Source organism: Haliotis rufescens, unplaced genomic scaffold (assembly GCF_023055435.1).
Source record: "Haliotis rufescens isolate VD_foot unplaced genomic scaffold, xgHalRufe1.0.p SCAF_46, whole genome shotgun sequence".
NCBI classification, from domain to species: Eukaryota; Metazoa; Mollusca; class Gastropoda; order Lepetellida; family Haliotidae; genus Haliotis; species Haliotis rufescens.
Genome location: NW_025964179.1, coordinates 737,082 through 759,540, shown reverse-complemented (window position 1 = coordinate 759,540; position 22,459 = coordinate 737,082). Strand labels below are relative to the sequence as shown.

The 22,459-nt window shown below is 43.6% G+C and overlaps 1 protein-coding gene across 3 annotated transcripts; it reads right to left on the bottom strand.

The window, feature by feature from the left end:
- Positions 1-1,209: 1,209 nt before the first annotated feature.
- LOC124141606 (kinesin heavy chain-like) lies at positions 1,210-19,221 on the bottom strand. 3 transcript variants are annotated; one of them, XM_048383244.1, is made up of 13 exons: positions 19,130-19,221; positions 17,329-17,444; positions 16,567-16,696; positions 13,841-13,968; positions 12,572-12,817; positions 11,330-11,476; positions 10,486-10,668; positions 8,470-8,587; positions 6,865-7,021; positions 5,302-5,464; positions 4,601-4,663; positions 3,743-3,912; positions 1,210-2,585 (listed from the first exon to the last, which is right to left on the bottom strand). In XM_048383244.1, the coding sequence occupies exons 2-13, from the start codon at positions 17,410-17,412 to the stop codon at positions 2,582-2,584; spliced, it is 1,593 nt and encodes a 530-aa protein (XP_048239201.1). In that variant the 5' UTR covers positions 17,413-17,444; positions 19,130-19,221; the 3' UTR covers positions 1,210-2,581. The 3 variants fall into 3 exon arrangements, with proteins under 3 accessions (XP_048239201.1, XP_048239202.1, XP_048239203.1); XM_048383245.1 differs by having other exon boundaries at positions 16,573-16,696; XM_048383246.1 differs by having other exon boundaries at positions 17,344-17,444.
- Between the last annotated feature and the right edge of the window lie 3,238 nt (positions 19,222-22,459).

Here is a 22,459-nt window from a genome sequence, read left to right as displayed (position 1 = left end):
CACTTTGGTGAAACCCACGAGCACAGGTATGGTGCTGACAAACCTAGAAACATAATCGGGGCCAACCGGGATTCGAACCCACAATCATAGGTTTCTGGCGTTCCCAAGGGACGCAACTCTGCAGAGCGAATCGCGGCGCCTTAGACGATTGGGCCACCCGTGCCCCCGTTTTCGAAAATGAAACGTTAAGTAAATAGTAAAGCTTTTATTAAGGTTTTGGTTGCATAAAATACACGAATTTGCTATTTGTTTTCTCATTTTATTGAAAACTGTAAAAAGATGTTTATTCGTAATTGCGCGTTAAAGGGAACACAAATCACACGATTGGGTCACATTGAGAGAGTTATTGGGATGGATGGTGCCGAGCCTCCCACACACATTTTAGAACCTGGTCTGGGTGCCCCAGTATATGGCATATAGGTGATGTTGATGTCGTCCACGTAGATGTCATATAGGTGATGTTGATGTCGTCCACGTAGATGTCATATACGTGATGTTGATGTCGTCCATGTAGATGTCATATACGTGATGTTGATGTCGTCCACGTAGATGTCATATACGTGATGTTGATTTCGTCCACGTAGATGTCATATACGTGATGTTGATGTCGTCCACGTAGATGTCATATACGTTATGTTGATGTCGTCCACGTAGATGTCATATACGTTATGTTGATGTCGTCCACGTAGATGGCATATAAGTGATGTTGATGTCGTCCACGTAGATGTCATATACGTTATGTTGATGTCGTCCACGTAGATGTCATATACGTGATGTTGATGTCGTCCATGTAGATGTCATATACGTTATGTTGATGTCGTCCACGTAGATGTCATATACGTGATGTTGATGTCGTCCATGAAGATGTCACATACGTGATGTTGATGTCCTCAATGTAGATGTCATATACGTGATGTTGATGTCGTCCATGTAGATGTCATATACGTGATGTTGATGTCGTCCATGTAGATGTCATATACGTGATGTTGATGTCGTCCACGTAGATGTCATATATGTGATGTTGATGTCGTCCATTTAGATGTCATATACGTTATGTTGATGTCGTCCATGTAGATGTCATATACGTTATGTTGATGTCGTCCCCGTAGAAGTCATATACGTGATGTTGATTTCGTCCACGTAGATGTCATATACGTGATGTTGATGTCGTCCACGTATATGGCATATACGTTATGTTGATTTCGTCCACGTAGATGTCATATACGTTAGGTTGATGTCGTCCACGTTGATGTCATATACGTTATGTTGATGTCGTCCACGTAGATGTCATATACGTGATGTTGATGTCGTCCATGAAGATGTCACATACGTGATGTTGATGTCGTCAATGTAGATGTCATATACGTGATGTTGATGTCGTCCATGTAGATGTCATATAGGTGATGTTGATGTCGTCCATGTAGATGTCATATACGTGATGTTGATGTCGTCCACGTAGATGTCATATACGTGATGTTGATGTCGTCCATGAAGATGTCACATACGTGATGTTGATGTCGTCAATGTAGATGTCATATACGTGATGTTGATGTCGTCCATGTAGATGTCATATAGGTGATGTTGATGTCGTCCATGTAGATGTCATATACGTGATGTTGATGTCGTCAACGTAGAAGTCATATACGTGATGTTGATTTCGTCCACGTAGATGTCATATACGTGATGTTGATGTCGTCCACGTAGAAGTCATATACGTGATGTTGATTTCGTCCACGTAGATGTCATATACGTGATGTTGATGTCGTCCACGTAGATGGCATATACGTTATGTTGATTTCGTCCACGTAGATGTCATATACGTTATGTTGATGTCGTCCACGTAGATGTCATATACGTTATGTTGATGTCGTCCACGTAGATGTCATATACGTGATGTTGATGTCGTCCACGTAGATGTCATATACGTAATGTTGATGTCGTCCATGAAGATGTCACATACGTGATGTTGATGTCGTCCATGTAGATGTCATATACGTGATGTTGATGTCGTCCACGTAGATGCCATATACGTTATGTTGATGTCGTCCACGTAGAAGTCATATACGTGATGTTGATTTCGTCCACGTAGATGTCATATACGTGATGTTGATGTCGTCCACGTAGATGGCATATACGTTATGTTGATTTCGTCCACGTAGATGTCATATACGTTATGTTGATGTCGTCCACGTAGATGTCATATACGTTATGTTGATGTCGTCCACGTAGATGTCATATACGTGATGTTGATGTCGTCCACGTAGATGTCATATACGTAATGTTGATGTCGTCCATGAAGATGTCACATACGTGATGTTGATGTCGTCAATGTAGATGTCATATACGTGATGTTGATGTCGTCCATGTAGATGACATATATAAGTGATCTTGATGTCGTCCACGTAGAAGTCATGTACGTGATGTTGATGTCGTCCATGCTGGCGAGGAAGCCACACCCCACTAGTACATGTAGCAGAATGTTAGTGTGTGGAAAATAGACCCATATCACGTGTCGGCTCTATCTCCTAAATGGCTTTGCCCCAGAAAATCGCATGCTTTCCAAATGAATCACACACACACTTTATCTGAAACAAAGATATTGGGACAGTTGTTAGTGTTTATTAATGTCGTTCACATTCCTAAATACGACCGAATAACAATCCAACGTAAGACAATATATAATGTTAGTAATAAGGATAGTGGGGCCACTTACACAAAGCGATCTTAGACCTAAGATGATCGTAACTGCCATACTTTAACCTAGGTTTAATAGATCCTACTTGGGGATTTTAGACCAGTATCCTTATTACTAAATGGATCCTATTTGGGGATTAAAGACCAGTATCCTTATTACGAAATGGATCCTACTAGGGGATTATAGACCAGTATCCTTATTACTAAATGGATCCTATTTGGGGATTAAAGACCAGTATCCTTATTACGAAATGGATCCTACTTGGGGATTATAGACCAGTATAATTATTACTAAAATAGGATCCTACTTGGGGGTTATAGACCACTATCCTTATTACGAAATGGATCCTACTTCGGGATTAGACCAGTATCCTTATTACTATATGGATCCTACTTGGGGATTATAGACCAGTATCCTTATTACGAAATGGATCCTACTTGGGGATTATAGACTAGTTTTCTTATTACTAAATGGATATATTTGGGGATTATAGACCAGTATCCTTGTTACTAAATGGATCCTACTTGGGGATTATAGACCAATATCCTTATTACTAAATGGATCCTACTTGGGGATTATAGACCAGTATCCTTGTTACTAAATGGATCATACTTGGGGATTATAGACCAGTATCCTTGTTACTTAATGGATCCTACTTGGAGATTATAGACCAGTATCCTTATTACCAAATGGATCGTATTTGGGGATTAAAGACAAGTATCCTTATTACTAAATGGATCCTACTTGGGGATTATAGACCAGTATCCTTATTACTAAATGGATCCTACTTGGGGATTATAGACCAGTATCCTTATTACGAAATGGATCCTGCTTGGGGATTATAGGCCAGTATCCTTATTACTAAATGGATATATTTGGGGATTATAGACCAGTATCCTTGTTACTGAATGGATCATACTTGGGGATTATAGACCAGTATCCTTGTTACTAAATGGATCATACTCGGTTGAATACTCTTGGCGAGCATTTACCGCAGCTTAACAATTAGAATAGAATGCTACAAAGGGAGGTCTATCACTTCCATACTTCCTGTTTTCAGTCCCCTTCGTCTCCTTTTTACTTTCTTGTTTTCCTTTCCACATTTTTCTTTCTCGATGAATCGTACTTCGGAGATTGACATTTTCACGCATGAGCATCGGTAATAGTCCAATTTGATCACTGGCGTCCGCCGCGTCTTCCTTCTCCGTGGTGCTAGTCTGTGATTTGAACAGGCGTGTCACTATTTGGTTTAGCTTAGCTTTGTGGACCATTATCCTTATTTGGTTACAGTTTAGTTTTGTATATGATTTGTTTTATCCAAGTAGTCAAACAATTTATGATTTGTTTGTTTGTTTGTTTGTTGTTTAACGCCATACTCAGCAATATTCCAGCTATATGACGGCGGTATGAAAAATCGAGTCTGGACCAGACAATCCAGTGATTGATATCATCAGCATGTGTCCTTGGGATACGATGACATACATCTACCAACTCAGCGAGCCTGACCACCCGATCCCGTCAGTCGCCTCTTACGACAAGCATAGTCGCCTTTGTGGCAAACATGAGTTGCTGAAGACAAACAAAAAAATCATCTCCCCCTCATTTATTCAAATTATAAACATTAAGTTTGCCTAACTACTAACATGAATAGTCTTACCAAAACTGATATACAGTGAACTACGTTTATAACGAACACGCTTATAACGAACTGACGGATATAACGAACCTACTTTTTTTGTCCCGACTATTTGCTGTCGTTATGCTGTATATATGCTTATAACGAACTGCGGTTATAACGAACTAAAATTAGTGGTCCCTTTGATTTCGTTATAACCGTAGTTTACGATGAATCTGTTTTGACAATTCGTAGTTGAGTTAATCAAGGAATGTTGTAGGGATACTTACACTCCTCAGAATATCCTCGAAAAACATTTGGCGCTCCAAATGCAGAGTGTCAAGTTCCTTGGCCTATGAGAAGAAAGTATGAGGTATCACATTAGCCGGACTCTGATCACTTGGAAGCGAGATATCTTACAACACAGAGATCAAATCAAGACTACTGAATGTTTTCCTATTTTGTCAAAGTTATGCCAGAATCGTCCTTGTGAGTGTTGGCGTTTTACATCGCAGTCAGCTGTAGTACATTTACATCACGACTGTCTGTAAACAGGTCGAATTCCGATCAGACAAACCAGAGGTCGATATCAAGAAGAACGCCGTCAGGGTACATGGACACGCATCAAGTAGGTCTGAAAAGGGCTTCACAAATTGTACCCATGTCGGGAATCGAACCCGGGTCTTCGGCGTGACGAGCGAACGCTTTAACCACTAGGCTACCCGTCCGCCCCCCTGATTGAATAAGGAATTGGTGAGGTTGAATCCGGAATCGCTACAGGCGTCCGTGGGATTTCTGGATTACAATCGTCAGGCTTTGTGATTTGGTTGATTACCCCGACGGCGTGAGACGTTGCTCATTATATCAATCACTGGTTTGTATGGTCCAGACTCGATTATTAATTACCTCTGCCATATAGCTGGAATAATCACAAGGACAGAGGCATAGCTGTGTATCAAACAAGATAAATCCAGTAATATTAGACACTCACAACAATCTCCTGGAGCTTCTTGAGATCCTGCTTGGCCTGTTCTCGGCGGTCCATCTGTAGCGAGATCTCGGACAGCCTACTGGTCTTGTCAGCCTCCTCGGACTTGAGCTTGTCGCAGTCGGCCTGGAGCTTCTCCAGGGCCAGGGTCAGCTTCTGGTTGGTCCTGGACACAAGATCAGATACAATGAGCTTCTTCTATTGGGTTTGTATCCCCCAGTGTCTGAGTGAGTGAGTGAGTTTGGTTTTACGCCGCTTTTAGCAATATTCCAGCAATATCACGGCTTTAACCGCTTTAACCACTAGGCTACCCGACCGGCCCCCAGAATCTGAAGCAGACATAAGCATAACATATTATTGAACTACTTTAAACGAATCAGTGAGTCTGGTTTTACGCCGCTTTTAGCAATATTCCAGCAATATCACGGCGGGGACCACCAGAAATGAGCTTCATACATTGTACCCATGTCGGGAATAGAACCCGGGTCTTCGGCGTGACGAGCGAACGCTTTAACCTCTAGGCTGCCCGACCACCCCTGAACTGCTTCAAGCCACCAGCTAAATCTTAACGTATCTGATAAGATGGTACTTGTTGTTACCCTGTCTGACACAAAGGGAGCAAACCAAGAACTGGTCGGGTCGGAGTCGGTATACTGTGTCTGAGAGAGGTATCCATGCTAAACTGTGACATGTAATCTCCGAAGGCTAGCACACACACACACACACACACACTCACACACACACACACACACACACACACACGTACAAGCAGGTCTCTTTGTAAGCATAATAATCCTGAAAGGCAAGTTGGTGTTTGCTTGGCTTGTCCGGCTTCCTACGCCTTGGGGGTGGGGTGGGTGGGGTGGGGGTGGGGTGGGGTGGGGGGGGGGGGGGGTGTAGGCTAATGGTTAAAGCGTTGGAATATTGCTAAAAGCGGACTCACTCACTCACTCAGATGGCACGGAAATATTGTAAGGTTTACCCTTGTGGTGACGTTTGTGGTTTGACTGTGCAAACATTATCCTGAAATTGCAAGACAGAGTAGACTGAACTTACAACATGTATGTTTCTTCTGTTGATGACATTATTTTCATCACATCTATCCAGGTTAGTTTTACTTCTTAGTCGTAAGTATGAATGGAGAGTATTTATGAATGTCAATGCTGACATCAACATTTGTTAAGTGGCTGTATTTGTTGACGTTAGATATCAAGTGAGCTACATTGCCGTTATGTTTGCGTTGTTTGGAGACGTGGAGCTTCACAGTCATTTAAACCTTTTCAACAGCATCCAGATTTCAGGGGCGGTGGGGTAGCCAGGTGGTTAAAGCGTTCGCCCGTTACGCCGAAGACCCCGGTTCGATTCCCCACATGATTACAGTTTGTGAAGCCCAATTCTGGTGTCCCCCGCCGTGATATTATTGGCATATTTTTAAAAGCGGCGTAGAACCAAACTCACTCACTCATCCATATTCCATACTGGTATGGTGTAGTTGCTTGAGCCAGGCATTAGATTCGAGTAGTTGAAGTGATGACAGACTTAGATTCTGTTACTGCATGCACTTACTCGGTGAGGTGGCTCGTGAGGTCATGTTTTGAGGAAAGTTCATCTCTGAGAGACTGCAGCTGCTCCAGATGCTGCTCTCCGCGTGACTCTAAAGTCCCCATCATGATGGCTTCCTGCCGGGCCGCATCACCACTCAGGGTCACCTTGTGCAGGGCATCTTGGGTCAAATAGAGGTCAGTAGCTTTGGTTCCGCATCGTAAATATCATAGATAATGACAGACTAACATAAGTCCCTGAATTAAAAGTTATGTAAAATATTATATAAAAAGGATCCCTCGAGTTATGAAAAAGATAAAATATAAATAATTCTATAAGGTTACCTTGGAGTCTCTTAATTACAGGTCGGGTAGCCTAGTGGTTAAAGCGTTCGCACGTCACGCCGAAGACCCGGGTCCGATTCCCGACATGGGTACAATGTGTGAAGCCCATTTCTGGTGTCCCCCGCCGTGATATTGCTGGAATATTGCTAAAAGTGGCGTAAAACCATACTCACTCACTTAATTACCTGGAGCTGAAAAGGGGATAATTGTATTAAGTGTATACTCTGTGGTCTGTAAGATGGACTGAGAATAGGAAAATAGTGTATATTATCCGGACTCTAACAACCATAATATATATTTGTATTACTAATATGTTGTATCTAATTTGACGAGCATTGTATATATTTTGTATTCATATTTCATATATTGTTTGCAACCATCATAAATATTTTCATTCTTAACATACATGAATTATATTTTATTTGGCGACCTTGATACATCTTTAATATAACTAATATGTCATATTTAATTTGTCAAGCATCATTATTCTATTAATCCTCGTATACAACTTCATGTCGCTTCATGTCTTTCTTGAAATAATCCTAGTTTAAAGCTCTTTTCACACGCTGAAGAAACTTCAGAAACCGCGTATGAGCAAAACGTCGGAGTTAATAATGGTCAAGCTCACATTCCCCTCCCGTCTATCTTCAGTATACCCCGTATTTATAATATATTGCCAAATGATTTGCAGCCATGTTTATATACAGGAAAAAAAAACTTATTGGAAAACACCTTCCTAAACCAGTTCGGAACAGAAGTCAATTGCCATGATGTGTGGAGCGTATTAGAAGTTCCTGCAAGGGGATTTCATATGCACATTTATCATTTCCGGAAACAGACGAGTGAGTGAGTGAGTATGGTTTTACGCTGCTTTTAGCAATATTCCAGAATTATCACGGCGGGGGACACCAGAAATGGGCTTCACACATTGTACCCATGTCGGGAATCGAACCCGGGTCTTCTGCGTGACGAGCGAACGCTTTAACCACTAGGCTACCCGACCGCCCCCGGCAACAGACGAGTACGGGTATGGTGCGGACAGACCAGAAACTTATTCAGTGGGAATCGGAGACTCGAACCCACGATCAGCGGATCCTGGCGAAGCTCTGTGGAGCCAGTGGAGGCGTCATGGGCGACAGATGTCAAGATAAGGTAGACATAACCTGGTTACCAGCATCCTCTAATCGGATGCCGTGTGTAAACAATATAAGCATGAAAAACAAACAATTTGTATTTGGTGGAGTGGAGTGGTTCCTGTACAATATCTATAGTCCTGGAGACATACCCTGTGCCTTCAACTTGGCCACCTCCTCATTGAGAGAGTCCACATTATTCTGCAGCTCCCGTTTCTTGGACTCGATGTCCTGGATGGTCTCTGTGAGAGTTGACATCTTAGCCTCGTGCTGTCAACATGTCAAGGGCGTGTTAAGTAACTCATGCATACAATGTTTGTCTAGTTCATAATCCAGTACAGCACAGATCAGACCAGTGAGTTGTTGAGATCTACAGTCGGCAATATTCCAGCCACATCAGTGGTTGATAACAGTACGGCACAGATCAGACCAGTGAGTTGTTGATAGACACAGTTGGCAATATTCCAGCCACATCAGTGGTTGATAACAGTACAGCACACATCAGACCAGTGAGTTGTTGAGATCTACAGTCGGCAATATTCCAGCCACATCAGCGGTTGATAACGGTACGGCACAGATCAGACCAGTGAGTTGTTGATAGACACAGTCGGCAATATTCCAGCCACATCAGTGGTTGATAACAGTACGGCACAGATCAGACCAGTGAGTTGTTGAGATCTACAGTCGGCAATATTCCAGCCACATCAGTGGTTGATAACAGTACGGCACAGAATACGCAACGCCATACCCCAAAATCCTACTTCAGTAATATCTTCCAGTTCAAATGTTTACACATCTATCACTTGATTTTCTAAATATTGTTGATTTTCATTCAGCAGCAAATGTGACATTAATTGCAGCTGTGTATACTCGCCGCCCTGTTGTATTACTCCGGTCGGCTATTTGGCATTGCGCCATCGCAGAACAACTGTACCAAGTAACTGCTTTTTAAAACTGCCCAACATTATAATAACGGTATCTAAATATTACATACACATTTTGAGCATGGACATGTTTGCATTTAATATAAAACGTCAACGCCAGAGATTAACCAGTCTCGATTATCCGCCGAAACAGGTTCCATTTTACGTAAAAGGCAAAATAGCGGTGAAAATTATATGCAGGGATCACTATAAATCAGTGATGACACCAGGTGTTCGCGAAAAGCCTAAGCTTGCCCTTCCCAACCGGTAGCACCCACCACTCATACAATTTGCATAGAAAATGAAAGTGCACGTTGCTGACGCCACACACGAAGGTGGCATGTAAACAAGTAAAGCAATAACGTATAGATTATCATGTATTGGCGCTATGAGCATTCACTTGCGATGGAATATGGCACTAATGATATAAACATATATTAGTGGCATATCATTTCAGAAGGGTATTCAAGTCCGGCCTGTCTTATCAAGGTATTGGATTTCAGGTGAAAGTCATATTAATGTGTGTATTACAAGGCAAGTGTATGTTTCTCTACACACCATACTAAAAGTTAGTAAGTGAGTTGGATTTAACGCCGCTGTTAACGCTTGGTCGGTGAGGTGGGGTGAGGTGAAATTTGGTTTGACCTCGTGTCTAAGATTATTGCACTTATATAGCGACGTGCATGCACGTGTGTGTGTGTGGCTGCTTGTACTAGTCCGGACTGATGCCGATTTATAGTGCTAGCCCACTGAGATACCATGCCGCAGTTTAACATGAATACCCCACTCAGACACAGTATACTGACTCCGAGCCGACAAGTCCTTGTTTTAGCCCCTTAATGCCGAGCGCCAGACAGGGTAACAGCAAGTACCATCTTTTAACGTCTTTTGGTATGACGCGGCCGGGGATCGAACCGCGGACCTTCCGCTCTCCGGGTGGACGCTCTACCACTAGACCACGGAGGCGCTCAGTTAATCAAGGAATGTTGTAGGGATACGCGGCCGGGGATCGAACCCCGGACCTTCCGCTCTCCGGGCGGACGCTCTACCACAAGACCACGGAGACGGCCTCAGAGTGGTCGGCCACAAAGTGGTGATTAAAGATTATACCAAAAGGCAAATGGCCAAAGGTTTTAACCGAAGTGAGTGTTTTCTTAGGTGCCCCTAACCACGCTGTGACTGCAATATCTTTGAAGGAATCGTTAAGCCCTTATTCTCTCACTGAATGGTATTCGATATTATTACCATTTGAATCGTGCGTTTGCAAGCCAACAGTTTTTCATCCAATTGCTCATTGGACTTGTCCTCCTGGACAGTACCCATTTGCCTAGACCTGGTCACGTGGGTCCTCAGCTCTGTCTTGAGTTGCCTGATGCTGAGACGCGCCATCTTGAATGTGTCGGCAATGTCTTCCGTCTCACCAGAAGGCTGCAACAGAGGCCAGTGAGTGAGTGAGTGAGTGTAATCCTGAGCGCTGGTTCGTTTGTTTGGTTGGTTGGATGCTTTTGTTTGTTTTGGATTTTCTTTTTGTTTAACGCCGCACTCAGCAACATTCCAGCTGTATGATGGCAGTCTGTAAGTAATAGAATCTGGACCAGCCTATCCAATGATTGACATCATGAGCATTGATCTACGCAATGGGAATACGATGACATGAACCAAGTCAGCGAGCCTGACCACATGTTCCCCTCTTACATGTATGAGCTGCTGAAGACCAATTCTAACCCAGATCTTCACAGGAGGCATACAATGACCTTCACGATAAGCGAGTGAGTGAGTGAGTGAGTGGAGTGTAACGCCGCCTTGAACAATATTACAATTATATCACTGCGTGTCAGCTTGATGTGGAAGGAATGCCTAAAGTGATGCGGGTCTTATACGTTCATCACTTGGTGAAACCCACGAGCACGGGTATGGTGATAAAAAAAACCGTGATCAATTCTGCACAGTGAATAGCGGCGCCATAGACGATTGTTATGCCTATGCCATTCTTGGCGTCTCCCCGCTGTAAATAGGACTGGAATAGTGTAAAGACGGTGTAGAAGGTAGCTCACTCACTCATTCCAGGGACAAGACGTGGATATCTCACCTTACACTCGGCAGGGCAGCCCCCAATGAGGTGATCCACGTCCTCCAGATCCTTCAAGAGCGACAGCATCATTTCGCCTATGTTCGTCTCCACGAGAGTCCGGCTTTTCAACGCTTGCAGGTCAGATTGGGCGGAATTCAGGGAGTTCTGTAGGCACGGAAATACACCATTAGGTCATGTTCACTAATCCAAGAAAAATAAAATTCTTCGCGTTCCTGGGCACAAAATAATGCTATCGGTACTTTTTTACGTTCGATATTTTTTTGCAAATATTAATTCTTATAAGTGACCCACGTCATAGATAACCGAGTGAGTGAGTGAGTTTAGGTTTACGCCGCTTTTAGCAATATTCCAGCAATATCACGGCGGGGGACACCAGAAATGGGCTTCACACATTGTACCCATGTCGGGATACGAACCCGGGATACGAACCCGACCGCCCCATTGATAACTGTTAGTTACTTTTGTGAAACCCACCAGCATGCGCATGGTACAGACATATCAATGATTACGGTAAATATGGGACCCAATCCTGCATGTGCATTCGATTGATTTATGACCGCCTCCGTGGTCTAGTGGTAGAGCGTCCGCCAGGAGAGCGGAAGGTCTGGGGTTCGAACCCCGGCCGCGTCATACCAAAAGACGTTAAAAGATGGTACTTGTTGTCGCCCTCTCTGGCGCTCGGCATTAAGGGGCTAAAACAAGGACTGGTCGGCTCGGAGTCAGTATACTGTGTCTGAGTGGGGTATTCATGTTAAACTGCGGCATGGTATCTCGGCATCAGTCCGGACTAGTACAAGCAGCCACACACACACACACGTGCATGCACGTCGCTATATAAGTGCGATAATCTTGGACGCGACGTTAAACCCAATTTCACCTCACCTCACCTCACCGACCACTCTGGCGTAGTCGTGTAACAAATGTTATGTGTGACCTGCACGGCATATAATGCGGGAGTATAGTCGACGCCTCATCTGTCTGTCCATCCATCTGTCCGTCTGTTCGTACCCATTTCGTTTCCGGAGCGCAACCCGAAAACCGTTCACTATTTTTCAACAAATATTGACAGTACAAGCAGCCACACACACACACGTGCATGCACGTCGCTATATAAGTGCAATAATCTTGGACGCATATTAAACCTAATTTCACTTCACTTCGCTCGTTTTATTTATACTGATGCGTAGCAGCGATACGGATCATCATGTAACGCCGGGGTGTAGATAATTGAATATTTACAACTGTCTGGTTGAGTTCCGCAGTAAGTCTCGCGATTTCAGTGTCCTTTAGACACATCTCTTCTGAGGTCTTCTCAAACCGTGAACCCATCTTCCGCAGCAGTGATCTGTTCTCTTCCAGGACGCTCGCCATCTCCTGCTGTATGGTCCTGTAGTCGCGACGAGATGCGCTGATCAAGTCTTCCTGCTCTAGTGTTTGTTCCTTCAGGCTCTCGATGAGCTGAAACTGACTGTCGATCTCCTTGTCCTGCAGAAGAGTGAGTGAGTGAGTGAGTTGTAACATATCAGTTTAATATGGGAGGACAGACAGAAATGAGACATGGCGTAGTTTACCACTTTGGGCAACCACAGTTCGGTGTGGAGCTGTCAAACACGTCATCATAATCATTCAATTGGAACCGTCGATCAGCAGATCCTGGCATAACCTCTGGGGACGCAACTCTTACACTACTGGGTCATACCTTGCAGAAAAAGCACGCATGCACGCACGAGTGAGTATGGTTTTACGCCGCTTTTAGCAATATTCAAGCAATTCCACGGCGGGGACACCAGAAATGGGATTCATACATTGTACCTATGTGTGGAATCGAACCCGGGTATTCGGCGTAAAGAGCGAACGCTTTAACCACTAGGCTACCCCACCGTCCCATGCACGCACGAACACGCCATGACACATCGTATTGTATGAATGTGACATACTGAACAGCACCTTTCAAGTTCAGGTCCAGAAAATAAATAGTAATGTTACACAAAAACAGTTAATTTCTCGAACACATGTGTAAACAGAAGTGAGTGAGTGAGTGGGGTTTTACGCCACTTTTAGCAATATTACAGCAATATCACTGCGGGGGACACCAGAAATGGGCTTCACACATTGTACCCATGTCGGGAATCGAACCCGGGTGTTCTGCCTCCGAGTGAACACCTTAACCACTAGGCCACCCGACCGCCCCTGTGTAAAAAGTAACGATAATAAAAGCGGTAGTATCTTTTTTCAGAACATTAAGCCTGTACCCCTAAATATGTTTTTTTTGCAAAACCTGAGAACTTTTTACGGTGGCCAGGCTCGCTGACTTGATTGATGTCGTATGGCAATTGCGTGGATCGTTGCGCAGGATATCAATCACTCGATTGCCTGGTCCAGACTCGATTATTTACAGACAAACAAACATTTTCAACATCAAACAAACAAAACTCTTCTTCTTTTTTTAAAAACAAAACAAAACCAGCCCATCCTCCAGAATATGAAATAGTCGCCCCACCACCCCACCTTGACGTCTAGCTGGTCAAACAGGTTGGCTTTCTCCTCCCCCCAATGTTTTCTCTCCAAATGAATGGCCGCCATGTTGCCGACGCCTTTCGGGGCCGGTGTCTTCTTGGAATTCGTTGCTGCCGCACCTGCAAGGAAGATGGTGATAACAGAGGTCACACTCAGTCCGATTGCAATCAGCTGAGGGCAACTCTTGCCATTTGCTATCTGGAACAGATGGAATAAGTGCTTGTTTGTTATTTTGCATTGCGGTCAGAATTATTCCAGCTATATCATGGCGGGTTGTAGTGAGTGAGTGAGTGAGTGATTGAGTGAGTGAGTGAGTGAGTGAGTGAGTGAGTGGTGTTTAACGCTGCTTTTAACAGTATTCCAGTTATATCACGGCGTGTCAGCCTAATGTGGGAGGAAAGCCCGAAGTGATGCAGGTCTCAGACGTTTACCACTTCGGTGAAACCCACGAGCACGGGTATGGTGCTGACAAACCAAGAAACAATCGGGGCGAACGGGATTCGAAGCAAGGAACGCAACTCTGCACAGCGGGATGTAAATAGTCGAGTCTGGACCAGACAAACCAGTGGTTAACATTAGGAGTCCCAACGTCCCATGCCGTCGAGGACGGTTACGATGAGCGCTGTCAACGGAGTCTGACCACCCGGTCATATTTAGTGGTCTGAAGACAAGCAATCAAATTTATTTTGTCGCTTTCTTCAGGTTATCCAGCACGTCTAGCGATAAGTCATGTCATCTGGAAACCCGAGGCACACTTATTGTTTACTAGATGTTTATTCTGCAAAAAAAATGTTTAAAAAAACAAAAGCCAGCCTACAACACAGAAATCCACTCTTACCATGCCTACGGGCCACCTGGTGTAGTTAGTGCCCGCTTGAATTCTTGTAAACATACATTCACTGTTATCAGGGAGATGATTTATCTGCTGCAGAAACTGCGGCAATGAAGAAATACTCACTGTTACTATGGTTACGATTCGTCTGCAGCGGCAGGGACAATTTACACTGATTCATAGTTAGCAATTATAATCATGAAAACGAGCTATCAGCTGCATTGGCAGTGTCAATTTACATAGACTCGTGGTTACCATGAATACGGGCCATCTGCTGCACTGACAGTGTCAATTTACATAGACTCGTGGTTACCATGAACACGAGCCATCTGCTGTACTGGCAGTGTCAATTTACATAGACTCGTGGTTACCATGAATACGGGCCATCTGCTGTACTGGCAGTGTCAATTTACATAGACTCGCGGTTACCATGAATACAGGCTATCTGCTGCACTGGCAGTGTCAATTTACGGAAACTTGCGGTTACCATGAACACGGGCCATCAGCTGCACTGAAAGTGTGTCAATTTACATAGACTCGCGGTTACCATGAACACGGGCTATCTGCTGCACTGAAAGTGTGTCAATTTACATAGACTCGCGGTTACCATGAACACGGGCTATCTGCTGCACTGGCAGTGTCAATTTACATAGACTCGCGGTTACCATGAACACGGGCCATCAGCTGCACTGAAAGTGTGTCAATTTACATAGACTCGCGGTTACCATGAACACGGGCTATCTGCTGCACTGGCAGTGTCAATTTACATAGACTCGCGGTTACCATGAACACGGGCCATTAGCTGCACTGAAAGTGTGTCAATTTACATAGACTCGCGGTTACCATGAACACGGGCTATCTGCTGCACTGGCAGTGTCAGTTTACATAGACTCGCGGTTACCATGAACACGGGCTATCTGCTGCACTGGCAGTGTCAATTTACATAGACTCGCGGTTACCATGAATACAGGCTATCTGCTGCACTGGCAGTGTCAATTTACATAGACTCGCGGTTACCATGAATACAGGCTATCTGCTGCACTGGCAGTGTCAATTTACTGAAACTTGCGGTTACCATGAACACGGGCCATCAGCTGCACTGGCAGTGTCAATTTACACAGACTCGCGGTTACCATGAACACGGGCCATCAGCTGCACTGAAAGTGTGTCAATTTACATAGACTCGCGGTTACCATGAACACGGGCCATCAGCTGCACTGAAAGTGTGTCAATTTACATAGACTCGCGGTTACCATGAACACGGGCTATCTGCTGCACTGGCAGTGTCAATTTACATAGACTCGCGGTTACCATGAATACAGGCTATCTGCTGCACTGGCAGTGTCAATTTACGGAAACTTGCGGTTACCATGAACACGAGCCATCAGCTGCACTGGCAGTATCAATTTACATAGACTCGCAGTTACCATGAATACAGGCTATCTGCTGCACTGGCAGTGTCAATTTACATAGACTTGCGGTTACCATGAACACGGGCCATCTGCTGCACTGAAAGTGTCAATTTACATAGACTTGCGGTTACCATGAATACGGGCCATCTGCTGCACTGGCAGTGTCAATTTACATAGACTCGCGGTTACCATGAACACGGGCCATCTGCTGCACTGGCAGTGTCAATTTACATAGACTCGTGGTTACCATGAACACGGGCCATCTGCTGCACTGAAAGTGTCAATTTACACAGACTCGCGGTAACCATGAACACGGGCCATCTGCTGCACTGAAAGTGTCAATTTACATAGACTTGCGGTTACCATGAACACGGGCCATCTGCTGCACTGGCAGTGTCAGTTTACATAGACTCGCAGTTACCATGAATACAAGCCATCTGCTGCACTGGCAGTGTCAATTTACGGAAACTCACGGTTACCATGGTTACAAGTCATTTGCTGCAGTGCCTGGCAGTCAGACCGGAAGTCAGCGATCAGCTCCTCCTGCTCCAACATCAGCTCCAACTTCTTGAATATCTCATCCCTGCTGATGACGTCATCACCCTTTAGAAAATGTAAAGTGGGGAGAATAACATCTAGATAGGCATACGCCCTGAAGCACCAGAGGGAGCCGACTTCAGACACTCTACGGCTATTTTCAGTGAGTGCGTGAGTTCAGTTATGTTACAACATGTCAGCTTGGAGTGGGATCGAATCCCGCGTTGTTTTCAGACATGCCAATGATGGCATGGCTCCATGTATATGTCTTAAGGGACCGAGCAATTTATAAATATACTTGAAAAAAGTCTCTTTTTTTTCTCAGGTTTTATCCTGAAAAACATGTGTTGTGTGTTACCCAAAAACGGTATGTCCTTAGGATATGAAATGGTCGGTCCCTACATTGTCCTTAGGATATGAAATGGTCGGTCCCTACATTGTCCTTAGGATATGAAATGGTCGGTCCCTACATAATCCTTAGGATATGAAATGGTCGGTCCCTACATAATCCTTAGGATATGAAATGGTCGGTCCCCACATTGTTTGTTGAAGAAAGGTTTAACCATGCCCAATTTAACTTGAACATTTTCAAAGAAATACCAGTCTACACCTTTTCTATTCATATCCCAACCTAAAGCGTTTTATATATCTACTGATAAAAACGAGAAATCTTTAATACGATACAAGATCTTTCATACTTTTATAGGCCTCACCGTGTCGTCCTGTTGTCCGTAGAGGCAGATCTTGGCCTCCAGCAACCAATCAGTTCCCACGTCAGCCATTGCAGGAATACGTCACAGAGACCGATTCACTTCTGGAGCAGGAACAACAGTCTATGGATGGATGGATAGATGGATGGATGGATGTGCTTGCGTGCGTGCGTGCGTGCGTGTACGTATGTAGGGTGTGTGTGCGCGTGCAGTACGTGTGTGTATGTATGTCTCTCCGTGCGTGCATACTTGGCAAGGGTCTAGCATCGATTACTATATATTTCCATATGAATAGGCCATTTGTAAATATAGTATCCTATATTAAATAATTTACATATTTATTTTGTTTTCCATGTCACAGTGACAGTGATACAGAAACTTGAATCGAGTCTCTCTAATGTTTTGTTAAGAATGTTTTGTTTTGACAACAGCTGACTACACTTTCATTTACGTCATCTGCTTCTTTGAATCACGTGATATGACTAACTACTCGTGGTGATCTGTTCAATTATAAGAAGGGGTGATGCTGAATGTATTTCAGTGTATATCAGAGAGGATTTGGGCTGTTTTTTTGTTCAACGCCACACTCAGCAATATTCCATCTATATGACGGCGGTCTGTAAATAATCGAGTCTGGACCAGACAATCCAGTGATTGACATCATGAGCATCGATCTACGCAATTGGGGTACGATGACACACAATAAAAAATAAACGTCATCCTGCCTTAAAATATACTCGATATTTATCGCTGGTTTAAATTGTACAGTATTAGACTATAACTACATGTACAGTATAACTCTATAACTACATGTACAGTATAACACTATAACTTCATGTACAGTATAAGACTATAACTACATGTACATTATAACACTATAACTACATGTACAGTATAACTCTATAACTACATATACATTATAACACTATAACTACATGTACAGTATAACTCTATAACTACATGTACAGTATAACACTATAACTACATGTACATTATAACTCTATAACTACATGTACAGTATAACACTATAACTACATGTACAGTATAAGACTATAACTACATGTACATTATAACACTATAACTACATGTACAGTATAACACTATAACTACATATACAGTATAACTCTATAACTACATGTACAGTATAACTCTATAACTACATGTACAGTATAACACTATAACTACATGTACAGTTTAACACTATAACTACATGTACAGTATAACACTATAACTACATGTACAGTTTAACACTATAACTACATATACAGTTTAACTCTATAACCACATGTACAGCTTAACACTATAAGTACATGTACAGTATAACACTATAACTACATGTACAGTATAACTCTATAACTACATATACAGTATAACACTATAACTACATATACAGTATAACTCTATAACCACATGTACAGTATAACACTATAACTACACATACAGTTGAACACTATAACTACATATACAGTTTAACATTATAACTACACATACAAATTAACACTATAACTACATGTACAGTTTAACGCTATAACTACATGTACAGTATAACACTATAACTACATGTACAGTTTAACTCTATAACTACACGTACAGTTTAACACTAAAACTACATGTACAGTTTAACACTATAACTACATGTACAGTTTAACACTATAACTACATATACAGTTTAACTCTATAACCACATGTACAGTATAACACTATGACTACATGTACAGTTTAACACTATAACTACATGTACAGTTTAACACTATAACTACATGTACAGTTTAACACTAACACGACATACCAGAGGTGCGGGGTCAAACGTCATTATAACATTCGCTCGCCGTGTCGCACGTCAGTAATACACTTGAATACTGCAGTTTCTATCATAGGAAGCACGCTGTGGCAGTCGTGTGCTCACTGTACGTCCGTCTGTGTGTGACGACATGGCTATATGGATCTCTATTGATCGTCCCGAATGTGGTGACTTGACAAAATATATGTCAACAATATAATTGCCTGTCGAGATTTCGTAACTGACTAAGGCGGTATGCTCTCACTGAAAAGCTTCCACGTGACTTGTACATTGTATTTATGTTCAATACCTGACCCGTCGCCAACGAACCACTGTAGCAGTGCTGTACTCACTCGTATACATTCAAACAGGTTCTGGTCGTCAAAGCTCCGTGCACAATTGAATAAGGCAGAGTCGGTAGGCAAGCAGCATTCCTGGCAAGGAGCATTGTCTAGCATTCAAATAAACTGGACATAACCCCACCTGCACGTTGGGGTAATGGCAATTCCCGACTTGGGACATATATTTTCCTTTTCAAAGGCTGATTGTTTTGAGTGCGAAGCATCAGTCAGAGTGGGTGAGTATAGTTTTACGCCGCTTTTAGCAATATCACGGCGGGGGACACCAGAAATGGGCTTCACACATTGTTCCCATTTCGGGAATCGAACCCGGGTCTTCGGCGTGACAAGCGAACGCTTTAACCACTACGCAACCCGACCGCCCCCAGTCAGCGCAGAAACAGATGTGCTCCCTAAAAACATCATACCAGAGTGGTATATGTCTGAGACATGCTTTACTTCGGGCTTTCTTCCAGCATTAAGCTGACACATTGTATTCACTCACACATATCTGAGCTCGTGGGTTTCACCAAAATGGTAAATGTCGCGTCATAAACTTAATTATTATTGTAGGTGACGTGAAAGTAGGTATAACATTGCGTTCAAGATTTTGCACTTATACAGCGATGACAGACACCATGCTACAGGTTAACATGGATCCCCACTGCGACACAGTACTCCGAGCAAATCAGTCCTTTTGACCCCTTAATGTCTAGCGCCAGGCAGGGTAAGAACAAGTACCATCTTTGAAACGTCTTTCGGTAAGAAGTTGCCGGGGATCGAACCACCAACCTTCGGCTCTCCGGGCAGACGCTCTATCCGCCAGAACAAGGAGTCGGTCGTGTACATAGTATATAGGGTGGGTCTAGGAGGTGCCGGGAGGGTATTGGAAGGAAAGTTTATGATTTTGCACCAGCCTTCAATAATGCCCTCAAAAGCGAACGCTGATGAAATTGGTGGACATTTCTATACCAACCACCTCCCATACTTTTACCTTTGAAAACACTAAAATATTTGATTGAAAATATATTTTGATGACAGATATGAACTGAAAAACGGAAGCAAATTAAATATTTTCTCTGCCGCTGTGTCCTCAAGTTTTTGTTTTTTGTTTTTTTCAGTTTAACGCCACACTCAGCAATATTCCAGCTATATGACGGTGGTCTGTAAAAATCGAGACTTGGCCAGACAATCCAGTGATTGACATCATGAGCATCGATCCACGCAATTAGGATACAATGACATGAATCAACCAACTCAGTGAGCCTGACGACCCGATCCCGTTAGTCGCCTTTTACGATAAGCATAGTCAGTTTTTATGGCAAGTATAGACAACAGTGGCACGAATCTAATGTTAATGTGCAGTTATTGTGAGTGTTCTCTCTCGCGGATCACTTCACCAATTTCCACCAACCTACCCAGCTTCGTACTGTTCACTTCCCCAATTTCCACCAACCTACCCAGCTTCATACTGTTCACTTCCCCAATTTCAACCAACATACCCAGCTTCTTGCGGATCACTTCCCCAATTTCCACCAACCGACCCAGCTTCGTACTGTTCACTTCCCCAATTTCCACCAACCTACCCAGCTTCATACTGTTCACTTCCCCAATTTCAACCAACCTACCCAGCTTCTTGCGGATCACTTCCCCAATTTCCACCAACCGACCCAGCTTCATACTGTTCACTTCCCCAATTTCCACCAACCTACCCAGCTTCGTACTGTTCACTTCCCCAATTTCCACCAACCTACCCAGCTTCATACTGTTCACTTCCCCAATTTCAACCAACCTACCCAGCTTCTTGCGGATCACTTCCCCAATTTCCACCAACCTACCCAGCTTCGTACTGTTCACTTCCCCAATTTCCACCAACATACCCAGCTTCGTACTGTTCACTTCCCCAATTTCCACCAACCTACCCAGCTTCGTACTGTTCACTTCCCCAATTTCCACCAACCTACCCAGCTTCTTGCGGATCACTTCCCCAATTTCCACCAACCGACCCAGCTTCGTACTGTTCACTTCCCCAATTTCCACCAACCTACCCAGCTTCGTACTGTTCACTTCCCCAATTTCCACCAACCTACCCAGCTTCGTACTGTTCACTTCCCCAATTTCCACCAACCGACCCAGCTTCGTACTGTTCACTTCACCAATTTCCACCAACTGACCCAGCTCCGTACTGTTCACTTCACCAATTTCCACCAACCGACCCAGCTTCGTACTGTTCACTTCACCAATTTCCACCAACCGACCCAGCTTCGTACTGTTCACTTCACCAGTTTTCCACCAACCGACCCAGCTTTGTACTGTTCACTTCCCTAATTTCCACCAACCGACCCAGCTCCGTACTGTTCACTTCCCCAATTTCCACCAACCTACCCAGCTTCGTACTGTTCACTTCACCAATTTCCACCAACCGACCCAGCTTCGTACTGTTCACTTCACCAATTTCCGCCAACCGACCCAGCTTCGTACTGTTCACTTCACCAATTTCCGCCAACCGACCCAGCTTCTTTCGGTTCACTTCACCACACTTTTCATTCTACCAACACAGGCTCTTACATCTGACACCAAGAATGGGCTTCACACGTTTACCTATTAGGGGAATCAAAACCAAATCTTAAGCTAAAAACCAACTAGGCTATCCCCTAAATCCAATTCACATGAACGAGTGAGTGAGTGAGTTTGGTTTTACGCCGCTTTTAGCAATATTCCAGCAATATCACGACGGGGGACACCAGAAATGGACTTCACATATTGTACCCATATGAGGAATCGAACCCTGGTCTTTGGCATGAAAAGAAAATGCTTTAACCACAAGGCCACCCCACCACACTCACATGAACGAATAATTGAACATTGCTCCACGCAGTATCAGCAATTTTACAGCTATTATCCCGGAGCTTAAGATCGAATATAATTCATCTACTGAAGAGAACAGTACAGCCCATAGTGACTCCTTCTGATGCCTTATTGTGGATAGATTTTTTATGCC